A 16,384-nucleotide genomic window follows, 5' to 3' on the forward strand; every position below is an offset into this window, starting at 1 on the left:
TGTGTGTGTGTGTGTGACCAGTGTGTGTGTGTGTTTCTTTTCATTTCTCCCACTCAGCATATATCTTATTGATCTCTTTCTGGTGATGAAGAGGTTTCTCCAGTGTGTGTGTGTGTGTGTGTGTGTGTGTGTGACCAGTGTGTGTGTGTGTGTGTGTGTGTGTGTGACCAGTGTGTGTGTGTGTTTCTTTTCATTTCTCCCACTCAGCATATATCTTAGTGCCTGGATCTGAAGACCTTTGTCTTTCATCGCTTCGGGCAGGTTTGTACTCCTTGTCTCTTTGAATATATTACCTCTTGCTTTTCTCTTCTGCCCTTTCACAGCAGCCATTAAACATGTGCTACACCTTCTCATGTCTCATTCTCTTCAATAGGTGCTTTTTGTCACTGGCATAACTTTTGGGTTGTTTGTTTATTGTACTGGGTGTACACTTGGCCTTAACCAGCCCTTGGCCTTAACCCCATCACTTTATTGCTTTTAGTAATGTTTTTGGGTAGTGTTGAATTTATGCCTGGGCTGGCATGGACTATGATTCTCCTATTTATGCTTCCCCATAGTGAGGATGACAAGTATCTGCCACCATCCTCAGCTTTTAATGATTGAAATAGGAGTCTTTCAAACTTTATGCCTGAGGTGGCCTTATACCTTGATCTTCCCATCTCAGCCCCCCAAGTGGTTAGGATTAAAAGTGCAAGTCATGACCCTGGATTGGATTGACTTTTTCTTAATTATATATTCCATGAAGGTTTTTTTTCCCCCTTAATGGCTCTACTTTTAATTTTTGAAAATACTTTATAGTTCTTTTTTAAAATCTCCCCAAGTATAGGAATAGTCAACTCAGGGGCTGGGAATGTGGCCTAGTGGTAGAGTGCTTGCCTACCATGCATGAAGCCCTGGGTTTGATTCTTCAATATCACATAAACAGAAAAAGCCCGAAGTGGCACTGTGGCTCATGTTGGTAGAATGCTGCCCTTGAGCGAAAAAGAAGCTCACACCCTCAGTTCAAGCCCCAGGACTGGAAAAAAAAAATAAGGATGAGGAATAGTCAATTCATACAAAACTGGCTTTCATTCAGATGAAAAAAATCATCAAGCTTGTCATTAAAACCCTGCAAATGACTGGGGCTGGGAAGGTGGCTCAGTGGTAGAGCTGAGGGACAGCACCCAAGGCCCAGAGTTCAGGCCCCATGACCAGACCAAAAAACAAACAAACCTGCAAATGAAAGCCACACTGAAATACTATTCGTCATTTGTCTGACTGGTAAAATTGTTTAGAACAAGACAGCATATTCTGTTGGTAAAACTGATATGCCCTTCTAGGGAAGCATTCAAAAACTTTGAACAAACTACATTGTGAAAGATGCTACCCAAGTAAATGAAAGATATTTCAATCTCAAAACCAAAACCATGTTATACAACCAAGCAATGCCTCCTCCACAGCTCTGCTCCACAGCTTCTCCTATGACACGAAAGTGCAAATGCATTTTATACATCTACCTGCATTTTTTGAAGTGTCTAATTTCACACATTAATGACAAATTACTTTTAAAGTATTGTATGATCTTTGATCATCCTGTAAACTTTAGCTCTGCTGGGCCGTGCATGGGATGAGCCATTTCTCTGAGTTCTGTAACTCTGACTTTGATCTCATCTTCAGTGAAGTTTGTTTGTGGAATTTTTTGCAAATGTGGAAGAAGCTCTGAATTTGCTTGTTCCAAACACTGCAGGGATTTTTTTTGAGGGGGGGAGGTCCAGTCGTGGGGCCTGAACTCTGGGCCTGGGTGCTGTCCCTCAGCTCTTCAGCTCAAGGCTAGCGCTCTACCACTGAGCCACAAAGCCACTTCCGGCTTTTTTCTTTTTGCTTATGTGGTGCTGAGGAATCGAACCCAGGGCCTCATGCATGCAAGGCAAGCGCTCTACTACTGAGCCACCTTTCCAGCCTATCACTGCAGGTATTTTTATGAGCCTAGGTCCTTCTACTCTCTTATTAACTGCTCATTCTAGGACTTTCAGACCATCCATGAATAAACTAGGGCCTTCACCCATACAGAGACAAAGAGAGCAGGTCTCTGATTACAGGTGCTGAGAATGAACTGTCTTTGTTTTTTCTGACTCAGAGCTCAGGCCAAACAAGATAAATATGCTTCCTCCAATCTCCTCACCAGCTGCTGTGCACTCAAGACCAGCTTCTGCACACAAAACTCTGTGTGCTGTCTAAGCTTTATTTATGGCCCCTATAAATTGCCCTTTTGTCCTCAATAGTTCATCTATGCATCTAATAAAATACAGATTCTGTTTCATCCAGAACTTCTAAGTATTTGTGGCAATAGATGTTCAGTTCTTAGTCTAGTTTTAGTCAGAAATGAAGTAAGTTACCTGTCTGGTTATGTTGAGAATGAATTGGAATTTGTATATGGAGGAAGAATTGAAGCAAGGCCTTCATACATGCCAGACATATGCTTGACCACCAGGCTTCAGCCTCTGCCAACTTCAAACTGAATGTGAATAGTGGATACGTTCATGGCAATGGTGTTTTTACCCCATAGACATCCGTGAGATTTGAGCCAAGCGACATGCAGTTTTCCACAAAGAAGATGGATGATCGAGGTTCTTCTACTGAAAACACAGTAAGAATCCAGCCCTTGCCCAAATCCCTTCAGTAATTTTGTCTATGATTGCCTTTTCCCAGATGGCTCAGATCTTCCTAAATAGATTATGTTTGTGGTTGATTAAAGTACACCAGGGCTTAGTCTTTCAGGCCTAAAACTGGTCCTCACTGCTGCCAGCCCGCCAGTACTGTGAATGGAAAGCCTCCTGTTGCAGTTGGTAAAATACTAGGGGTCCCTTGCAGGGCAGAAGTCATGAATTCTACATTTTTAAGTTTTTACTCTATACATGGTAGTGAACACATCACTAAGAGTTGTGGATTTTCTTTCTTTAATCCTTAAAGCATTTTTTTTCCTCCCACATAACATCCCAAAATTCAGATGTTTTCCATAATCATCACGAATGCATTTCAGGAAGTAATGTTGCCTTATTTTCTAAAAAGCTGTTTTTAGGTTGATTGCACTTTGCAGTTGATAGTATCTTAGGATGAAGAAAACATATTAAGTATCCTTCTTAAGGAGACCAAATAAGTAATATACTCTTTTCCCTCCATAATACAGAGACAGCTTCTGCTGAAAATTGTCACTAGATGCTAATATGGAGATGCAATTTAGCCACACTGACCCTAGGAGAAGAGCCAGTGATGGTATTAAAGCTTATAAAAGCTTATCCACAAGGATATAGACCTATAATCCTGAGTGGCTGGAAGGCAGGGTGCCCGCTTAGATAGAGGAATCTAGATTCCAAACATGAATTCAGTTACAGTGAAACTGCATCCGAGTCGCATTCCCATGTAGCCCAGTTTAACAAGAATTCCACAAAGTGATTTTTAATATATTTCAAAAGGATACACTGAAGATTTGTAAAGCCAGTGATCCTTGTCCAGAGTGTACATCTGCTGATGCTTTTTTTTTTATGTCAGTCACATTATCTTGCTGATTATAGCATGTGGCCGTATCGATGCTGGTCTTATTGTTTTCATAAATGAGCTTCAGCTGTTTGGATTTGCTTGTTAAATCTCTTCGTGAAATACTAAGTAATTCATTTCCCAATCTTCTAATCTTTTCTGGCAGATAAGTGTGGTGATTGGCAAGAGAAATTTGTTTCTTTATTATCTGAATGAGCCAGATACCCCAGTGGATGTGGAATTTCAGCAGCGGTACGGCAACATTGTCTGCTATAGTTGGTATGTACAGCAGGCCTCCCTGTGCTATTACTAGCTCTATTGTAAGTTTACTCTGCTGATATTCAGTTCTCAAATACAGCATTCTCTGAGTTACAGTCTGATATTTAGTATATAAAGCAACCTGGCATATTGTCTGATACAGTCCTTGAGAAATTTTAATACTCTGTAATTCCCTCATTCTAAGGTTTTTGCTGATTTACCATATTACCAATTTTACCATATCATTGCCCTCGTTAACTCAGGTATGGGGACGGCTACATCCTCATTGGATTTTCACGTGGGAATCTTGTGGTAATTTCGACTCATATTCGAGAAATTGGGCAGGAGATATTCCAGACGCGCGACTATAAAGACAGTCTAACCAGTATTGCCTTATCGCAGAGTCTGAACAAAGCAGCTACATGTGGCGATAACTGGTAAGTCACAGCTACTCAGCCAGCTTTGCCTGGGGAGAACCAGGAGAAACCAGCAAGACTCCAGTGCTCATAGGAATCTGATACTCCTTCTTTCTTGGACTTTTAGAACAGATATGCGGAGAAATCTTCCTTCCTTCCTTCCTTCCTTCCGTCCTTCCTTCCTTCCTTCCTTCCTTCCTTCCTCCCTTCCTCCCTTCCTTCCTTCCTTCCTTCCTTCCTTGCTTTCACTGGCACTGGGGCTTCAACACAGATTTTCACACCTCGATCAACTTTTTCACCCATTGCTGACACTCTACCACTTGAGCCACACCACTACTTCTGGCTTTATTTTTTTTTTGCTGGTTAATTGCAAATGAGAGTCTCAGACTTTTCTGCCTGGGTTGGCTTTGAGCCAAGCATTCCAGATCCCAGCTTCCTAAGTAGCAAGGGATTTTAGGAATAAGCCTGGGATTAAAAGTGTGTCATCAGCCGGGCGTTGGTGGCTCACACCTGTAATCCTAGCTACTCAGGAGGCTGAGATCTGAGGATCGCAGTTCAAAGCCAGCCCCGGCAGGAGAGACCGTGAGACTCCTATCTCCAATAAACCAGCAGAAAACCGGAAGTGGCGCTGTAGCTCAAGTGGTAGAGCGTTCGCCTTGAGCTGAAGAGCTGAGGGACAGCGCCCAGGCCCAGAGTTCAAGTCCCACGACCGACAAAAAAAAAAAAAAAGTGTGTCATCATGCCTGGCTAGAAACTTTAACACTTTTAACCCAATAAATGGTCCTGTATATCAGGGAGACCATTGACCTAGTCCATAATTTACAGTTGTGTGTGTGTGTGCGCACACGCATGCACACATATGAAGTCAGATACACCCAAAGAAGAATTTAGGAATTTTAGAAATTTTCTTTGTAGTCAGACATTGCTGGCTTATGGATGATTCACGTGTATTTAAACGATACCTTATTATTTTATTTTTCAGTGTTAAAATCCATGACTTAACTGAGTTAAAAGACATGTATGCCATCATCAACCTGGATGATGAAAATAAAGGTATGATTTTACTAGAAGAAAGATAGCTGACTGTCATGATTTTAACTAGAGAGGGTCACATTGTATTTGTTACCTTGGGATTTCATTCCTTGTGGGAGGAATGAAATTAACTTCTTTTACTAGACTCTCTGAAATCTTTATTGTAGTAATTATGTCAAAGTGTACTACCTGACAGGAAGGAAGGAATACCCTCTGATCTAGAGATTTCCAGTGAATTTTTCTCTTGACCCAGGTATAAAATGAAGACATTACTTTCCCTTTGAGCTAAATCAGGTGAGACAAGGCTCATATTCTTCAGCCAACTCATGGGGAATTCCTTAATTTCCATAAAGACTAAGTTAGCAAATACTTGATTTATAAGTCTCTGGTAGTCTACAAGGGAATATTTGCTTTGTTTACTATACCATGCTTTTGTTTGTGCACGATCATTCATTTGCGAATGCTTTCAGGCCTGGGAACCTTGTCGTGGACAGATGACGGGCAGTTGCTGGCACTCTCTACTCAAATGGGCTCGCTGCACGTTTTCCTGACAAAGCTGCCCATTCTCGGGGACTCCTGCCAGACAAGGATCGCGTATCTCACCTCCCTCCTGGAGGTCACCGTGGCCAACCTCGTTGAAGGAGTAGGAAAATGGTGTTCTTTTTCTTTTCTTGTTTTAATTAAATCAAAACCAAGTTAGTGATTGATGCACTAATGATTCCTTCTCTGTATTACAGGAGCAACCAATTGTAATCTCTGTGGATGTGGAACCCAACTTCGTGGCCGTGGGTCTTTATCATCTGGCTGTAGGCATGAATAATCGAGCTTGGTTTTATTCCTTAGGGGATAATGGCAAGTCTAAGTCCACTGATTGTATTGTTATCTGTCATATAAGCTCTGCTGTGCTTCTTTTTTGGGAAATGCTAAAAGTTGTGTGTGGGGATGTGGGGGGGGGGGTAATACACGCTAGTTCTGGGACTTGAATTCAAGGGCCTTGTATTTTTTGTTTGTTTTTTTACTGATTCTAGGGATAGAACTCAGGGCCTGGGTGCTATTCCTGAGCCTTTTTTCTCAAGACTAATTCCTAGCTCTCTACACTTGAGCCACAGCTTTACTTCCAGCTCTTTGGTGGTTAGTCTAACCTTTGGGGGTTAGAGTCTCACAGACTTTCCTGCCCAGACTGGCTTCAAACGTCAACCTCCTAGCTAGCCAGGATTACAGGCATGAGCCACAATCCCCTAGCTGAGCCTTGCACTCCGCTTAGCTTTTACACTCAAGGCTGTTCTACCATCGAGCCATACTTTCACTTCCGCTATATGCTGGTATGGATGGAATCTTACCGATTTTTCTGCCCAGGTTAGTCTCAAGTCACAATCCTCAGAGGTTGACTTCCTGAGGAGCTAGGATTATAGATTTAAGCCACTGGTTCCTGGCTGGAAGGTTCTTTTATAAGACCACGTGTTCATTTTTATTCAGACATCTTTTTTTCCTCGCTTAGTGGCTTTGTGAACCCTCAACAGTTCTGAATAATTTGAAAAGATTTTAATCTTTCCCTTTATAATGAAGGCAGCTGGTGTAAGTGGGCGGAGTCTGAGCTTTGGAATTGGAGGGGCCCTGGGTTGTTTCCCCTGTCTGTGAGCTAAGTGACTATAGCCTGCTTTCTTTGGCCCTATGAGCTTGCTTTAATCATCTGGAAAATGAGGCCGATTTGGTTAAATAAAATGTGCTTTCATGTCGCCAAGAGCTCTGCCCTTCGGAAATATTACTACAAGCAGCGCAGGGACGCTGCCTGTGCTGCTCCCCCTTCCTTTCCCCCCAACTTCTTTCCTCTCCTTCCTCCTCTACCCCCCGCCCCATTTTCCTTCTTTCCAATTTCTTCTTCCTCTCTCCCATCCCCCAACTCTAGTCAGATGACCCTCAGACAGAAGAAGCTGAGAAGTAGGCTGTTAAGTAGACCACGGGTGAAGCTTCATCTCAGTTAAAAGCTGGTTTTGTACGTGACCTTATTTTCTCTTCTCTTGATTTGTGCAAACCATTATGGAATTCCTGAAGGTAAATTTTTAGAGCCACTAACAGTTTTTTTTTTTTAAGAATGGCTAAAGATTTTAAGCCCACAGACCCTTGTGAAGGACCTGCACATTATAGTTATTTGCCATTATTTAGTTGAGCTAGTTTTGCTTATATTTTGATATGTCTAACTTTTGAAATTGCTACAGGTGTAAGAAAGTTAAAAGATATGGAGTATCTGGGCACGGTGGCCAGTGTGTGCCTTCACAGTGACTATGCAGCTGCGCTCTTTGAAGGCAAAGTCCAGTTACACTTGGTAAGTCTGATCCTAGCGTCCTGGGACCTGCAGTTCCACGATGCTGGTTGCCCCCTGTTTCCTAGCAAGAAACTAGGTCAGGGAGCAAGTGTGTACACACTAACCCGAAAGCCCCGTGTGGGGACAGGAGAAGCAAAAGTCACGCCCTTCTGTCTGAGGTATTCCCTAAACAGCTGATAGGAAGAAGCCATGCTATTTGTAACAATTATTATAAAAGTATTTCAGTTGTTTCACTGGATCTTTTCTTCATCGTTTTTGGCCAGTCCTGGGGCTTGAACTCAAGTCCTAAGCACTGTCCTTGAGCTTTTGTGCTCAAGGCAAGCACTTAACCCCTTGAATCACAGCTTCACTTCTGGCAATTGGAGATGAGAATCTCACCAACTTTCCTGCCCAAGCTGGCATTGAACAACAGTCCTCAGATCTCAGCTTTTCAAGTAGCTAGGATTATGGGTATAAGACATCAGCACCAGTGCTGAATCTTTTTTTTTTTTTTTGCCAGTCCTTGAACTCAGGGCCTAGCCACTGTTCCTGTTCTACTTTGTGCTCAAGGCTAGCATTGTACCACTTGAGCCACATTGCCACTTCCAGCTTTTTCTGAGTGTAAGACTCTGGCAGACTTTGCTGCCCGAGCTGGCTTTAGAACCACCATCCCTAGATCTCAGCCTCCTGAGTAGCTAGGATTACAGTCGTGAGCCACTAGTGCCCAGCACTGAATCTTTTTTTTTTTTTTTTTTGGTCCAGTCGTGGGGCCTGAACTCTGGGCCTGGGTGCTGTCCCTCAGCTCTTCAGCTCAAGGCTAGCGCTCTACCACTTTAAGCCACAATGCCACTTCCGGCTTTTTTCTTTTTGCTTATGTGGTGCTGAGGAATCGAACCCAGGGCCTCAGGCATGCAAGGCAAGTGCTCTACCACTGAGCCACCAGCCCCCAGCACTGAATCTTTTTTTTTAATTTTTACTGGTACTGGGAATTAAGCCCAGGACCACATGTTTGCAAGGCAAATGTTCTACCACCTGAACCAAGTCTCCAGCCCAATAAATGCATCTTGAAGGAGCTACAAAAGAGCCTTAAGACTTCCATAAATACCATACCTTCTGGTCTCCCTAGAATTCACTGACTCTTGTATTTAGGCATGTCAAATGTGGAGACCCTCAAAACTGTACCTATGCAGATGTTCACGAGACATTGGCACCTGTGACGATAGGCCTTCTGAAGTTTAGAGCATCGCTCATATCTGTTGCTTCACTTTGTACTGTGCGAAGCCAAAGAGCTTAGCAACTATTCAAATCCTACTGCAAAGACTTCCCCCTAGGGAAGAAGGAACACTGCCCACCAGCTTGCTTCCTGCCCAATATTTTTCTGACTAAGCAAGCCTTCAGTAGTCTCAAGAATCTGAATGTATAGTTGAACTTGAGAAAGGGAGATTCTCCTCCAGAGGTACACTGAGTTTACTTAAATGTTTGGACCATTGTTCTTTATCTTGTAGATAGAAACTGAAATCCTGAACACCCAAGAAGAGCGCGAGACTCGGCTCTTCCCAGCAGTGGACGACAAGTGTCGTATTTTGTGTCATGCCTTAACGGGGGATTTCCTCATCTATGGGACAGATGTACGTATTATCTATGGGACAGATGTACGTGTTATCTTCTTTAATATAGGATGCAGGCAACTTCTCATATTTTACTTTGTCATCTCACTCAAATTTCTGTATTATATGTTTTGATTTTGGTTTGTACAAGCTCATTACTAATATATAGTATATAATTTGTTGGGGGTTTTTTAAAATCGGGACTTCACACTTCATTTAGCTTGCCCAGCTGGTGCTCTAAAACTTGAGCCACACCTCCAGCCCTGCATTTTGCTGGTTATTTTGGAGATGAAATCTCATGGACACTTCTGTGAGGGCTAGCCTCAAACTACAATCCTCTAGATCTCAGCCTCCTGAATAGTTAAGGATTATAGGCATGAACCAAGAGAGCGTATTGTTTGTCTTGTTTATTTTTGTCTGAAAACTGATTTTCTAATTTCCTTATTAGTAGTATAAAAGATGTGAAATTGGACTGGGAAGGTGGCTCAGTGGTAGAGTGCTTGCCTTGTATGCATGAGGCCCTGGGTTCCATTCCTCAGCACCACATAAGCAGAAAAAAAAAAGCCAGAAGTGGCACTGTGGCTCAAGTGGTAGAGTGCTAGCTTTGAGCTGAAGAGCTGAGAGACAGCACCCAGGCCCAGAGCTCAGGCCCCATGACCGCCCCCCCCCCAAAAAAAAGATGTGAAATTATTGTATTTGACAGTTTCTCTTTAAAAAGGTATTTCTGCCAGGTGCCAGTAGCTCACGCTTGTAATCCTAGCTATACAGGAGGCTGAGATCTGAGGATCACGGTTCAAAGCCAGCCTGGACAAGAAAGTTCGTGAGACTTTATCTCCTATAAACTACCAGAAAACTGGAAGTGGTACTGTGGCTCAACTGATAAAGCGCTAGCCTTAAGCTGAAGAGCTGAGGGACAGAGCCTAGGCCCAGAGTTCAAGCCCCACGACTGATAAAAAATAAATAAATAAAATAAAATAAAAAGGTATTTCTGCCAGGCATCAGTGACTCACGCCCGTAATCCTAGCTACTCAGGAGGCTGAGATCTGAGGATTGTGGTTCAAAGACAGCCCAGGCAGGAAAGTCCACCAGAAAACTGGAAGTGGCACTGTGGCTCAACTGGTAGAGTGCTCACCTTGAGCTGAAGAGCTGAGTGACAGTGCCTAGGCCCAGAGTTCAAGCCCCATGACTGACAAAAAGGTATTTCTTGAAAATAGGAAATCAGTAAGTTATAATTTCCTATGCTTAAAATTACTAGATATGGGCTAGGAAGGTGGCTCAGTGGTAGAGCACTTGCCTTGCATGCCTGAGGCCCCGGGTTCAATTCCTCAGCACCACATAAGCAAAAAGAAAAAAGCCAGAAGTGGCGCTGTGGCTCAGGTGGTAGAGCGCTAGCCTTGAGCTGAAGAGCTGAGGGACAGCGCCCAGGCCCAGAGTTCAGGCCCCATGACCGAACCCAAAAAAAAAAAAGAAAAGAAAGAAAAATTTGTACTAGATATAGCCAGGTACCACAGTAGCTCATATCTGTAATTCTAGCTAACTCAGGAGGCTAAGATCTGAGGATCACAGTTCGAAACCAGCCCAGACAGGAAAGTCTATGAGACTCTTGTCTCCAGTTAAATCACAGAAAAAGCCAAAAGTGGCGTTGTTGCTCAAGTGGTAGAGCGCTAGCCTTGCGCAAAAGGAGCTCAGGGACACCAGGCCCAGAGTTGAAGCCTCAGGACTGAGGGATAAAAAGTACTAGAAGTTCTAGCCCATTGAATTACCTCTACAATCCCATTTCATTTCTTCCCTTGGGCCGGATCTTTCATATATACTAGATATGATTCTTATATCGTGCCATCATCAAATATATTGACATTTTTATCTTAAAATTAGGAAATGTGTTTAAATGCTGAAAATATCAGTGTTTTCTTGAGCGTATCTTACATTTCTGTGACTAGGTTCATTTTTATTTTTAGACTGGGGTTATTCAGTACTTCTTCATAGAAGACTGGCAGTTCGTTAGTGAATACCGACATCCTGTCAGCGTGAAAAAGATTTTTCCTGACCCAGATGGGACCAGATTGGTTTTCATTGATGAAAAAAGTGATGGATTTGTCTACTGTCCAGTAAGTCTGGAAAATTTCAAAATGCTTAGTTCTCAAATGTGATTAAAAAAGGTATTTTTTGAAGTATTTTCTCCAACACAGTACCAGGATCCTAGTCTTGTGATACCATGTTTGTGAACAAGGTTAAGACAACTTTCTGCCTTTGTTCTAGTTTTCATGGTATCAGTCCCAGAGAGCTATTTCTTGGAGATAAGGTCTTGCTATGTAGCCCAGGCTAGTCTCCAACTCACGATCCTCCTGTCTTTAGCCTTCTGAGTGCTTGGATTATAGACATACAGCATCGTGCACAGCTCCAAAGAAGCTATTTAAAAGTATTTTACATTCTGTGTTACTTTTAACCTTTCATACCCTGCACCCTATCGTTTTAATATATATTACTTTCGTCCCCAGATTCACCAGAGACTTCTTCAGAAATCAGGGGGCACACCTTGTCCTTTCTGCCCACCTCTGTTTGCTCTCCTCCTTCCTTAAAGATCTTGAGGCCGGAGTGCTGTGGTCATAGCTACTCAGGATGCAAAGATAGGAGGATCAAGGTCTGAGACCAGCCTAGGCTAAGTTACTTGGTGCCCCTACCTAACAAGACAAAGTAAGAGAGCTGAGGATGTGGCTCCACTGGTAGAATGCAAGGCCCTGAGCACGTCTCCAGTTCTGCAAAAACAAAACAAAAACTGGAAAAGGAGGGAATGTTTTTTCCATCAAATGATTAAAAGCAGATGGGCCCATCCTTAATAGCCCAACGTATAAACATTGGCTTCCATATCACTTACCACACTTGGGTGTTAACTTTCCTCTTGTCACCCAGTTGATGGCTTAACTTGGACATCATTCATTCATTCAGCCCGCAGCTGCTCTGAACCCTGTGCTTGGCAGCTGGCTCCAGGGCTCTGGGTTTGTCTTCATGTTCACTCAAATGGAAACAGCACTTTTGTCTCCTCTTGCCTCCTGCTTCCTCCCTGCTCCCTGCCCCCTTTGGCTTCTTTTCTCTCCTCTTTATTTTTTTTCTTTCTCTGAAAAACATAAGTATCTTCACTGCGTATGCCTAATTCCCGTTCTGCTAGTTGGCTGTGGTTTTTGTTTTTTTTCCGGTACTGAGATTTGAACTCGGAGCCTTGAACTTGTCAGGAGGTGCTCTACCACATAAGTGGCTCTCCCAGCCATTTGTTGTTGTTGTTTTTTTTTGGGGGGGGTTGTGTTGTTGGGGGGTTTGTTGTAATTGTTGTTGTTCGTTTTGTTTTGTTCTTTGCTTTTTTGCTTAAGGTTGGTACTCTATCACTTGTGCCACGCCTATACTTCTTGGCTTTTCACTGGTTATTTGGAGCTAAGAGTTTCACAGCCTTTTTCTGCTCAGGCTAGCCTTGAACCATGATCCTCAGATCACAACCTTCTGAGTAACTAGGATCATAGACGTGAGCCACTGGCATCTAACTTTACCTTTTTATTCTTAGCCTGCAGTCATTGTGTCTGGACTTGTAGTTTGTCCTCAAATTCATCAGATTTTAGACCAAATAGCTACAGTTTTGTGGGTTTTTTTCCCACCTAGGTGTAGTATAGAACTTGGAGAGCAGCCGCAGCAGTGGGGGCAGAGGCCGCGCGGCCGGCACTGCAGCCCGGCGCCCGTAGGTAAGGACGTGCAGGTGTGAGGCGACGCTGTCCATCCTGTTTTGTAGATTAATGATGCCACCTACGAGATTCCAGACCTCTCGCCTACCATTAAAGGTGTTCTGTGGGAAAACTGGCCAATGAATAAAGGTGTATTTCTTGCTTACGATGATGATAAGGCCTACACTTACGTCTTTCACAAGGACACTATACAAGGTACTGAATCATTTCCATTTGTACATTTGTTGATAAGTAAATTCTCATCGCAATGAAGTGAAAGCCCACCCTGCTGATTATCTGTGCCGAGCATTTGCTGTCTGTTTTATAATCCAGGATCCAAGGTTATTTTGGCTGGTGGCACCAAGGTTCCCTTCTCTCATAAACCTTTGCTGTTATACAATGGCGAGCTGACCTGCCAGACACAGAGCGGGAAGCTGAACAACATCTACCTCAGCACCCACACTTTCCTCTACAACCTCAAAGACTTGCATCCCACTGACCTGAGGCAAATGTTGTCACAGACCCTCATGCTCAAGAGGTAAGGGCGCAGACTGCTCCTGGAGCTTTTGGTTTGCATTTGTAACTTTCAAGTTCAATACGATTGGCTAAATGTGGATCCCACTTGCTTCATTCATTTCCCTGGGCCACTAGGAAGCGCAGTTAAGACGAGGGGGCGGGGCGGTGTGGTAATGGAAATGCATGTACATGCTCAAGGCAGTCCTGTTGCTTGGTGTGATGATATGGGTGCTGTATCACAGATAAGCCTTCAGAACAAAGAGCCACCTGCTATAAAATGCCAGTAAACTCTATTTGAACAAGGTCTTGAGTTCATTTTTGCATTGCTTCAGATTTTTTCTCACATTTTATTTTTCTCTTACTAAATAGGGCCACTGTGAATTCTAATTCTTTTGACAATCTGTCTCTGTCTCTGTCTCAGTCTCTGTCTCTCTCTCTCTCTCTGTCTCTCTCTCTCTCTGCCTCTCTCTCTCTGCCTCTCTCTCTTCCTCTCTCTTTTATGCCAGTACCGAGGCTTGCACTCAGGGCCTGAGTACTGTTCCTTAGCTTTTTTGCTCAAGGCTAGCAGGCTACCATTTTAGCCACAGCTCCACTTCTGGCTTTGTTAGTGGTTGACTGGAGGTAAGAGTCTCACAGACTTTTCTCCCTAGGCTGGTTCAAATCCCAGTCCTCAGATCTTAGTCACGTAAGTAGCTAGGATGACAGGTGTGAGCCGCCAGCGCCTGCTGACCATCTCTTAAATGGCACTGCTCCTCAGGACCCCATGAGCTCCCTCTCCTCTTCCCATTCGGATGCTTGAATGCCTCTTTCCATGGCTCTTCTGGAATGCCTGCCCATGGTGACTCCCCAGGCCTCAGCAGCCCTCCTCTAGGAAGCTCCCCCTGACTCTCCCACCAGCAGTCCTGGTTGGAGTCTCCCGGCCTCCAGCCAGGGTGAATACCACTTACTTTGCTGTGGCTTGAGCTAACCTCATGTCCTCATCTACTAAGGAAAACCAACGATACTCAGTCAAGAAGGTTGTTAGGGTAAGCTATTGAGAACATTTATGCAAAACACACACCCATAGCACAAAGATCCACACGTGATTCCTCAATTACCTCCACCACATGTGTGAACATAGTCATTGTTCACACCCCAACAACAACTGCCCCAAGGACAGTGACTGGGTAATATGCCTGGATTGTAAACACATTTCTGCACACCAGCACTTAGCACTTAAGTACACAGTGAGTGAGAGTTATAGAAAACTCAGGTGAGTGTGTAGACAACTGATGAGTGGATAAGTAGATGGGATAGGCAGTTGATGCAGAGGGTCTGGGGAGAGTGAAATCTGCATTTTCATGATGTTTTAAAGCAGAAGTCAACAAATCCTTCCTGCTATTGGCCAAATGGCAAATATTTCAGGGTTTCTGGGCCATTGGGTTTTGTGTCACAGGTCCTCAAGTAGGGTACTGAGTCACAAAAACATCCAGAAACAGCCTGTACATGATCTTCTAATCAGATTTTATTTACAAAAAATTCATGGATTTATCCTGTCATGAAGAAAGTTTGGGGTTTTTTAATTGCTTTTATTACTTGCAAGTGACAATTAATATTTATGGCACTGTATTAGCACTTCATATTCCACAGTATGCAGTGTGAATGTTGCCTGTCCGTGATCAGGATTGCTGTGGAGCTAAGCCTGTTACTCCATCCCAGGTTTTCCGACGCTTGGGAAATATGCAAGATCCTGATGGACCCGGATGCGTGGAGGGAGCTGGCCAGAGCTTGTCTACACCACATGGAAGTGGACTTCGCAATCCGTGTGTATCGGACGATTGGGGATGTTGGAATAGTGATGTCCTTGGAACAAATAAAGGTACCCAGCCCTGTGGGCGAATGGGCAGAGTTAGATTTCAATGTGGATCTACAAGCCGGATGCCGGCGGCTCACGCCTGTCATCCTAGCTACTCAGGAGGCTGAGAGTTGAGGATCGCGGTTCAAAGCCAGCCTGGGCAGGAAAGTCCGTGAGACTCTTATCTCCAATAAACCACTAGAAAACTGGAAGTGGCATGTGGCTCTAGCGGTAGAGCCTTGTGGATCTACATGGGTTTGATTACAGAAACTAATAAAATATTCTCTAAATAATGGGGGGGAAAGACTTCAATGTGGAACTGAGCTGGTGACTCACACCTATAATCCTAGCTTCTCAAGAGCCTGAGATCTGAAGATCAAAATTTGACGCCAGTTCAGGCAGAAAAGTCCTTGAGACTTTGACCTGCACTCAGTTATTAAAAAGCTAGAAATGCAACTGTGGCTTCAGTGGTAGAGTCCTAGCCTTGAGCTTTAAGCTAAGAGACAATACCTAGACCCTGAACTCAAGCCCCAGAACTGGCACAAAATAAATAAATAAATAAATATACATGTGGCGGGGGGTGGGTGGGTGTGTGGGGGGGTGTGTATGCAGTCTATTTAGTTTTACATTTTGGCCTAACAGGTGAATAGGTAGAGTGTTATTACTTCCAACTGAGCAAAGTCTTCTGAGAAAATAAAATTCAGCCAGATGCACGTGGCTCATGCCTATAATCCTAGCTACTCAGGAGGTTCACAGTTCAGTACCACCCCAGACAGGAAAGTCTATGAGACTCTGATCTTCAATTAACTACCAAAAACATCAGAAGTAGAGCTGTGGCTCAAATGGTAGAGTGCTAACCTTGAGCCAAAATAAATACATAAATAAATGTCAAGGATAGTACCCGGGCCCTGAGCTCAAGCCCCAGAAAATAAAGAAAATTCAAAAATTCAACACTTGTACTTCTCTCATCTGTTTCTTTCTTTCTTTTTTTTTATTTGTAGGGAATAGAGGACTACAGTCTACTGGCAGGACATCTCGCCATGTTCACCAATGACTTCAACCTGGCTCAGGACCTGTACCTGGCATCCAGCTGTCCCATAGCTGCCCTGGAGGTACGGGCACTTTCCCAGTCACTTGACATATTCAACCCCCCGACCACCTTATGAGATAATACCTTTGTTTTCTCTATTTTCTAGAAG

The 16,384-nt window shown here is 43.6% G+C and overlaps 1 protein-coding gene across 1 annotated transcript in view; it reads left to right on the plus strand.

Moving 5' to 3' along the window:
* The window catches only part of Wdr19 (WD repeat domain 19), a 52,328-nt gene that overhangs the window by 6,552 nt on the left and 29,392 nt on the right, over positions 1–16,384 (plus strand). Inside the window, exons 4-17 of the mRNA XM_013008903.1 lie at positions 2,262–2,366; positions 2,546–2,626; positions 3,680–3,792; positions 4,035–4,208; positions 5,170–5,240; positions 5,690–5,862; positions 5,957–6,071; positions 7,436–7,542; positions 9,027–9,149; positions 11,087–11,236; positions 12,904–13,051; positions 13,169–13,373; positions 15,050–15,209; positions 16,187–16,297. Coding sequence (XP_012864357.1) covers positions 2,262–2,366; positions 2,546–2,626; positions 3,680–3,792; positions 4,035–4,208; positions 5,170–5,240; positions 5,690–5,862; positions 5,957–6,071; positions 7,436–7,542; positions 9,027–9,149; positions 11,087–11,236; positions 12,904–13,051; positions 13,169–13,373; positions 15,050–15,209; positions 16,187–16,297 — 1,836 coding nt within the window. The remainder of the gene's footprint in view (positions 1–2,261; positions 2,367–2,545; positions 2,627–3,679; positions 3,793–4,034; positions 4,209–5,169; positions 5,241–5,689; positions 5,863–5,956; positions 6,072–7,435; positions 7,543–9,026; positions 9,150–11,086; positions 11,237–12,903; positions 13,052–13,168; positions 13,374–15,049; positions 15,210–16,186; positions 16,298–16,384) is intronic.

This window comes from Dipodomys ordii, unplaced genomic scaffold (genome assembly GCF_000151885.1).
Source record: "Dipodomys ordii isolate 6190 unplaced genomic scaffold, Dord_2.0 Scaffold8, whole genome shotgun sequence".
In the NCBI taxonomy this organism is placed as follows: Eukaryota; Metazoa; Chordata; class Mammalia; order Rodentia; family Heteromyidae; genus Dipodomys; species Dipodomys ordii.